At 52.9% G+C, this 8,645-nt stretch overlaps 1 protein-coding gene across 1 annotated transcript; it reads left to right on the forward strand.

Annotated features, from left to right (window-relative positions):
- The first annotated feature begins 2,145 nt into the window (after positions 1–2,145).
- On the forward strand, positions 2,146–5,651 carry NRARP (NOTCH regulated ankyrin repeat protein). Its single transcript, XM_071766058.1, has one exon. The coding sequence runs from the start codon at positions 2,270–2,272 to the stop codon at positions 2,615–2,617; it is 348 nt and encodes a 115-aa protein (XP_071622159.1). The 5' UTR covers positions 2,146–2,269; the 3' UTR covers positions 2,618–5,651.
- The last annotated feature ends 2,994 nt before the right edge of the window (positions 5,652–8,645 follow it).

Consider the following 8,645-nt stretch of genomic DNA (forward strand, 5'->3'; position numbering starts at 1 on the left):
CTACGTGTGGACCCCAAACACCCCTCAGTGTCCTGTGACAGCACTGAGTGGGCTCCACACCTCAGTGGCACGAGGATGTCCTGGGAGAAGCTGTGGGAACACAGAACACCAGCAAGGGAGTGTCTGCAGACCAGTGCTGTGCTGGGACAGCCCCAAGGCCCTGGCCACGGTGACATTGCCATCCTCCTTTTTCCATGGGAACAATGAGCTTCCATGCACTGGTGGTAAAGATGGGACTGGTAGATGGTGGGACATGGAGACCAGACAGGGATGGATGGGGATGGAATGGAGATGGAGACAGGATAGGGATTAGGATGGGATAGGCCTGAGGGAGGAGATGGAGATGTGGCCATATGGAGGAGGGGATGAGGATAGGATGGATAAGGACTGGATGGGGCTGGAGATGGAGGTGTGCACGGGATGAGACAACAATGGGACAGAGATGGGCATGGGGACAGGTGTGAGTGTGAAGATGGTAATGGGATAAGGATGGAGATGGGGATGAGAAAAACTTGCTGCAGATATGGGCTTGGAAAAGGATACCTTTATGGGAGGAGAGACAGGAGCCACTTTGCTGACTCCTCACAGCCCACTCCAGGTTGGTTTCACCTCCTCTAATGAAGGAACAGAGCCCAGCCCCAGCCTGGCATGGCTGCTGCAGGGAGAAGCCATGGGGAAACACTAAAAAACAAGTCATGCCCAGAGCTCATGGCCACTGTCCCCCATCCCTGCCATGGATGGCTCCCAGACAGCCTGTTTGATCCAAGCCTTCTCACTCGACTGCAGCAGTTGGCTGATTTTTCCCTTTCCATCCCCAAATGGACTCGCTGACACCGCCAGGTGACAGCAGCTTGCCCGCCAGCTGCCCTGGGTGCTGCTGCTGTCACCTCGTTTTACAACACGTTCCTTCCTCCCTTCCCTCACCTCCTGCCCTGTCCCAGCCAGCCAAATGCTGGGCAGACGTGGTGAGCTCTGGCACAGCACCCACTTCCCACCCGGCAGCCTCCACCGTTTGCTCCCACAGGCCAAACGGGTCCAGGGAGGGCCCCTCCAGTGTCCCTTTGGGTTCCTGCACTACTTTTGGTACCTTTTTGCCCATTTTCCTTGCCCACCCACAGCGTCCACACCTCCCAGTGCCCCCGCACCAGCAGTTTGGTGATGAGGTGAGCAGTGGGATCCAAGGCTGGATGAAGCTCCATGTGACCCAACTGGGTCATCCTGGGGCTGGCAGGACCTGGCGGGTGATGCTTCTTCACTCCCCAAAACGAGTCCCACCGGAGGATCCCCAAACCCTCCTACAACGCCCTCCAGAGGGGATGGATCCTGCAGGGCTGGGTTCGGTCCCGGTCCCTGCTTCCCGCGGGTGAACCCAAAGCGCTCACTCCGAAACCTCTGCCAGAAAACGCCCCTTGGGGACCCCCAGCCCCCCGGGATTGGGGCTGTGGGTCCCGGCCCGGGGGTAAGCGGGGAAGGCGGCGGGGGCAGCCGAGGTCCTGGGGGTGACTGGGGACGGGGACAGCCCAGTTCCAGCACGGCTCGGTCTGGCCCGGTCCGGCCCAGCTGTGCTCGGCCCCTCACGCCGGGTCTGTAGTGCCCCCTTCCTGCAGCCAAAGCACCGAGCCCAGCCGGAACAGCCCGCGGCGGAACCAGCCGGGCAGAGCCGTACGCATGGACCGGACCGGGCAGGGCCGTGCTACAACGAGACGAGCAGAGCCGGGCCGGGCCAGGCCGGGCCGAGCCAAAACCGGAGCAGAGCCGAATCGAGCCAAACCGAGCCCGTCACAGCCTAATGGAGCTCGGAACCGAGCCGAGCGGAGCCGGGCCGGACTGAATGGAATCCAGCGGAACCCCGAGGTGAGGCGAGCCAGGATCGGGCCCCCCACCCCAACCCCCCCAAAAATCGGTGCCGGGTGGGGGAGGGGCTCCCCTGGGGGGCGTGTCCCCCCCTGCCCCCTCCCTGCCCGGGCGTTCCAATGGGCGCGCGGCGCCGCGGCCCCGCCCCCTTGTCCGACGTCACGGCCGCGCTATTGTTATGCAAATAAAAGGGCGGGTAAAAGGCGCGGCGCGGGGCCGGCTCCGCTCCAGAGGGGCCCGGGCTCGGAGCGGCGGCGGCGGGAGCGGCGGCAGCGGCGGCAGCGGCAGCAGCACCAGAAGCGCCGAACAGGGCCGGCAGCCGGTAGCGCCCCAGCAGCAGGAGCAGCAGCCGCCGAATGCCCGGGCGGTCCGGTTGTCGCCGTCCATGCGGGGCGGCGGGGCGTGAGGCGGCGGCATGAGCCAGAGCGAGGTGTCGGCGTGCGCGGCGCCGCCGCCCAGCCAGCGCGTCTTCCAGGAGGCGGTGCGGAGGGGCAACACCAAGGAGCTGCAGTCCCTGCTGCAGAACATGACGAACTGCGAGTTCAACGTCAACTCCTTCGGGCCCGAGGGGCAGACGGCGCTGCACCAGTCCGTCATCGACGGCAACCTGGAGCTGGTGAAGCTCCTGGTGAAGTTCGGCGCCGACATCCGCCTGGCCAACCGCGACGGCTGGAGCGCGCTGCACATCGCCGCCTTCGGGGGCCACCAGGACATCGTCCTCTACCTGATCACCAAGGCCAAATACTCCGCCGGGGCCCGGTGATGCCGGGGCCGCCTTCCCCTTCCCCCGCGATCCCCCGGCCGCCAAAGCTGCTTCCACCCCCCCCGTGGGGTTTATTTGGCGAAGATTTGGGGGGCCCACACAAAACACGACGCCGTTCGCCTGCTTTTACTTTTTTTTTTTTTTTTTTTTTTTTTTTCCCCCCCTTCCAAGGGTGGTTTTCCTACTGTAATTTGTTTTGTTTTGTTTTGTTTTCCTCCATCTACCTCGGCTGCACTCACAGTATTCACGGTTTCAGTTTGACATCTGGTCAGATGCTTTAAGGGCTCCCCCGTACCCCTCTCCCTCCAACCCCCTAATATTTAATCCTCCCTCCCTGCTCCCCTCGCTCCCCCCCACTTAAAGTATTCTGGCTCAGAACCGACTTCATTTCAATCTCCCCAGACTCCCCTCCCACCCTTCCCGGGGGGTACCAGGGTCCCTCCGCCGGAGTGGTGGCGGCCCCGGGGGCTCCCGTCCCCCCAGACCCTTCCCGGGCCAGGAGGAGATGCAAAGTTCCTCCTCTCCGCTTCTCCCAGGGTTTTCCCATCACTGTTTTTTTTTTGTTGTTGTTGTTGTTTTTTGTTTGGTTTTTTTTTTCCCGAGGCGACTCCGTTGGAATATGACAGACGGTTTTCTCACCCCGGTTGCTCTTTTTTTGTTGTTGTTTTCGGTTTGGTTTTGGTTGTTTGGTTGGTTTTTGTTTGTTGGTTTTTTTTTTTTTGTTGTTGTTGTTGTTGTTCGATTTTGCGTTGGGTTTTTCTCCTTCGGTTTGTCAGTTTTGGGTGTCCGAAGAACATCTGCATCCTCACCCGCTCCTTGAATCCATTTAGCACGCGTGAGATCCCAGGAAAAGACATTGAATCCTTCTGGTTTTGTGTGTAAAGGGGGATTAGCAAATCCTGGATTATTTTTCTTTTTTTTTTTTTTAAATTAAAAAAAAAAAAAAAAAAAAAAAGAAACTCTAGAGGCAGAGGATTTGCTTTTGCACAGCGAAGGGGCGCGAGCGCTCTCTGCTGCCTAGAGATGCCGGAAAACTACTGAAAAGTTTGGGACCTTTTTGGTGAAAACTTGGATAACACTTCTCAATGCAGAACGATTCACTTAACGTACGTAGATTCACCCGCCTTTTATACGATATATATATATATGTATATATATGCGTATATATATCTTTATAAAAGAAAGGGAGGAAGAAGAGAGAGCCACCCGAGGTCGCATTTTGAAGTGACTGCACGTATAATCCCAAATGCTGCTTTTTATTGCTATGGCACAAGAACATCCACGTGGAAAAAGCGGAAAGTTTCAGAAGTCTCCTTTCTCCCACTGGTCTTTCAGCCCTCTTCTCCTCCTCTGCACTAAAACCATCCGTGTCACTGCCGTCTCCCTCCTCTTTCCTCTCTTGCTCCCTGCACCCAAACCATTACAATTAAAAAAGAAAAAAAAAAAGAAAAAAAAAGAAAAGAAAAAAAAAATTACCTGCTGGTTTATTTGGGTTGTGTCTTAACTATTTATCGTGTATGTATATATTTGTGGGTGAAGATTGTGAGCCTATTTTTTTGTTTTGGTTTGTTTTTTGTTTTTTTTTTGAAGCTGGTGGTGTTTCAAAAGTATGGTTTGGGAAATTTGCTCTTTTTCCGTTTGTTTTCCTAGTCTGAAAACTGAAACAAAAAACACAAAACACAAACCAAGAAACCAAACACAAAAACTTGAGTCTGCCATGACTGGTTTCCCATTGCACTGAATATTCTGCTTTGTCTTTCATGGTTTAGTCTGCAGTTTGGTTTGGGTTTTCTCTGCTTCAGCGATTTGAGATGATTTTTTTTTTTTTTTAAAAAAGCTCCAGATTGAAAGAAGAAAAAGGAAAAAAAAAAAAAAAGCCCTGTCAAAAGCTTCTACTGTTAGTGCTGTGATTTGCAAGGAATTGCTTGGCCGAAGTCTTTTTTTTGTGAGCATGGCAGCACATCCACTGGTGCTTCTGTGTGATAGTTATGGGGTGGGAACAAGATCTTTTCTAGTGAGGTTTTATCGTTGTTACCAGATGGTTGCACATTTTTGACTCTATTTTTTTTTTTTTTTTTTTGACTAAATGGATTTGCCACAATGAAATGTCATAACATTTATGACATGATATTAAAAAAGTGTATTGTAAAGCCAAGTTCTAGATGGATTTTTAAAAAGAAATCTTGATTATAAACCCAGTCTAAAGGGAGCTGTGTCCAGTGTTGTAAAAACAACATGATGTAACCCATATTTATATTTTTATAAAATACCTATTAAGACTGTGAATCTCCTGTGTGAAATACTGGGTGAGTTGTTTAAGAAAAGTATTGTTCCTTTTCAGCCTCCTGGAGCTTTAGACGTGCTGAGATTTTTTGGGAAACTGTACGCTGGGGAAGGGGGTTTGCTCTGAAATTGTGAGTTGATGTATTTTTACATCCCTTTGTATTTTACTGAAAAGCTGCTGCCCTTCCTAGTCCCTAGAGTTTCAATTTTCTATGCAACCCCCACGCCCCCCCCGACTCTCTTGATCCTGAGAAGTAAAAGGGATGCAGATTGATTCAAATTGAAATGAGGGTCCCTCCACCCCCCTTGTTGGCTCATGTGCTGCTGACCCAAACGCCAAAACGGGGAGTACAAGAAATAAATAAAAGAGGCAGGTGGGGGAGGCTCGTTCGTGCATGACTGGTTGCCTTCCAGCAGTCATCTTTATTATTATTTTTGTAAGAAGAATATATTGATAATGTCAGTGAAATAAGCAGACATTGAAGCTGATGCACAGATTGCTCCAGAAAGGAGTTTTTCTGTAGATTTTTCTTTAGATGCGAATACCTTTTTTAATTATGTTAATTAATGTTAAGAATTTTTAGGCTTATATTGAAGCTGTATGTGGGTCACTATATGATCATTTCTAACTGGATAAAGTCTGTACAGTACAGCATATTCCTGAGTGTATGATATAGACATGTAGCCCCAGAGTGTGAAATTTATAAATAAATTTTTCATTGATCTTTTTATAAAAAAAAAATAAACGAAATGCCTTTTTCTTTTGTTTATTCTTTCCCACAGGGCTAGGAGTGAAGCTGTGTGGCTCTCAGGGTGGGGGTGGCTTGGCTGGACTCCCAGGTCCTTGGTGAGGCTCAATGCATCCCCTGAGGGTGATGGTTGGGGGGGTTCTGGGGGGCTGCAGCCACCACCAGCCCCTTCCCCCAGGCTGCAGGGTGTGTGGTGATGGCTCAGATGGAAACCAAGTCCTGGATGGGGCAGGGAGGGTTTGGGGTGCCCCTAAAGAAGCTGCCTGCCCTGGGGATGTATGGTGGGAGCCCTGGGGCTGATCCCAGGCTCCATGCACCACAGCCCATGGGATTAGAGCTCATCTGTGGGGCTGCAGCCTGGGTAGCTGAGACCCCCATGGCTCCCTGGGTCTTTCTTTTTTTTCCCCCCCTGGGCCCCAGCAAGGCTTTGTGGTGGGCTGATCCTTGGCAAGTTCTTGAGCTGTGATGTTGGGACACCTCCAGCTAGAAACTGGTGTTGCCTTCAGCCACCCTCTGGAAAGGGCATGGGGTGAGGGTGGGTGTGGGGTGAGAGTCACCAGCCCCAAAACATCTCCATCCTTGCCCAAGGCTCAGAGCATTGGGAGCTGAGGCCCCAAAGCAGGCTGAGCCCTGCACCTTTGGAGGCTTTCCAAGCAGGATCCAGTTGTTCTGGGAAGTGGGAAGAGCAGAAGCAGTCCCAGCCTTCACCAGGGCTCTGGAGGTGCCTCACTGCCAGCAGTGCAGGTTTGGGATGAGGCTTTTTAGATATGGATAATTTTGACAGCTCTGGAAATGCCCAAATCCCTGAGGAATTTGTGCCCTGCCTGATTTGGCTCTGGGGGGTGAGTTCCCAGGAGCAGTGTCCTGCAAATGGCAGTGGGGAGGAAACCTGGAGGAAAAACTTGATGTGACCTTCCTGGGTTTGCCAACCTCTGCTTCAGTGTGCCAAGCCCTGTCCCATCCTGTCCCCATCAGTGTCAGACACTGACACAGCCCTGGGGACATATATCCCAGCATGGAGAAGGCAGGCACCAAGTGACCCAGCTGGTTTTTATCAGGAAAAAAAAAAAGAGTATTGTAAAACCATCAGGTGCAACCACTGATGGTCCTGGGAGTTTCTCACCTGGGGGTCAAATCTCTCCCAGGATAGGAATTTGGGGCACTGCATGACACTGACCCCCTGGTGCAGTTCACCCACACCTGGGATGCTGCAAAAACCTCACCCAGACATCTGCCTGGGGTGTCACAGGGCTCTGCTCACCTTGTCCCAGGCTCCCAGCAGCTGGGCTGGGCCAGCCCCTGCCTCATCCATGGGTTTTCCATGGAAACACAGCATGCATGGCTGCACAGGACAGAGCAGACTGGGCCCTGGGACAGCCCCTTGGCAGGGAAGTTGGGCTGGGCACTGGGTACAAATGGCCCCCATGATGCCACCAGGCATCCTGAGGTTCCCTACATCCCATGTCCCCAGCCGTGGGGACACTGAGGGTGCAGCCCAACCCTAAGCCCTGGGCTGACCCCAGTGCCATGATCACCCTGCTCTGCAGTTCTGCTCTCTGCAGAATCCAAGAATTCTAGGAACTCCAAAGACTTGCACTTTTTGTTTGTTGGTTGGCTTTGGGTTTTTTTTTTTCCCCCCTTTTCTACTTCTGCTCCAATTAAACAAAAATATTGGATGGTTTGGTGGCACCAGCACATTCTCCTGGGTTCTTTGCATGTCCCAGGCTGCGTGTTGCTCTCTACCGGTCGCATTACGTAGGTGCTGTTGTTCCAAGAGAAACCAAAGCAAGAATTTGAACTTTCAAGTGCTTCCTGCCATTGTCTTTTGCTTTTGTTTGTGCTACTGACTCCGATACAGATGGATCGGGCTCCCCTCCGGCCGTGGGGACCATGGGAAGTCAATGCAGCCCAGTGAGGTTTGACAGCTTTGTCTTCTCTTCTATTGCCCTTCATCCGTCAAGCTCAGCCATCAGGGCTGAATCGACCAACGCATATGGATGGGGGGGAGGAGGTGGGATTTTATTTGAATTTCAGGGAGCTTAACAGAGTAAGTAATGAATGAGAAAGAAAGACGGCGAGCGGGCGAGCGAGAGGGGATGGGCTGTAATCAAAATTCAGGACATTTTAAATAGATGCTTTGTTGGGCACTTGTATGACTATGATAATGCTGCAGCCTGCAGAGCCGAATAGGAGTTACCTTTTTTTAAAAAAAAAAAAAAAATCACAATCGACCACTGTTTGGTGCCGGGGAGGAGCCAGCGGCTCCCACTGCCCGGCGGGGCTGGCCCCTTTTCCAGCTTTCCTGTTCTGCCCCTTCTCACTGCTTTCTGGGCTCCATCCCTGCCGTGGGGGTGAGCCCCTCTACGTGGGTGGGTGGCTGGGTGGCTGGGTGGCCGAGCAGGCTGCAGTTGGTGGCACTGGGGATCCCCAGACCATTGTGCAGGATGGGACAGCTCCTGGTTTCAACCCGTTTTGCTGCCAGTGCTTGGTGCTGGGCCTCCAGTGTAAAGGTCCCAGTCCCCAAGATGCTGGAGCTGACCTCCCCGTTCATAGAATCAGCCAGGTTGGAAAGGACCTCTGAGATCATCAACTCCAACTCTTGATCCACCACCACTGTGGTTCCCAGCCCATGGCACTCAGTGCCACATTCAGTCTCTTCTTAAAAACCTCCAGGGAAGGAGAATCCACCCCCTCCCTGAGCATCCCATTCCAATACCTGAGCACCCCCTCTGGAAAGAATTCCTTCCTAATATCCAACCTAAACCTCCCCTGGCAGAGCTTAAGCCCATGGCCTCTTGTCTGACTGATAGAGCCTGACCCCCCCTGGCTCCAACCTCCTTTCAGGGAGTTGTAGAGAGTGATGAGGTCTCCCCTGAGCCTCCTCTTCTCCAGCCTCAACACCCCCAGCTCCCTCAGCCCTTCCTCACAGGAATTCTGCTGGATCCCTTCCCAGCCTCCTTGCTCTTCTCTGGACCTGCTCCAGCACCTCAATCTCC

This window comes from Heliangelus exortis, chromosome 22 (genome assembly GCF_036169615.1).
Source record: "Heliangelus exortis chromosome 22, bHelExo1.hap1, whole genome shotgun sequence".
NCBI classification, from domain to species: Eukaryota; Metazoa; Chordata; class Aves; order Apodiformes; family Trochilidae; genus Heliangelus; species Heliangelus exortis.

Excerpts from the sequence above, each read along its gene's own strand:
- NRARP (XM_071766058.1), top strand. The coding sequence starts at position 2,270 with ATGAGCCAGAGCGAGGTGTCGGCGTGCGCGGCGCCGCCGCCCAGCCAG.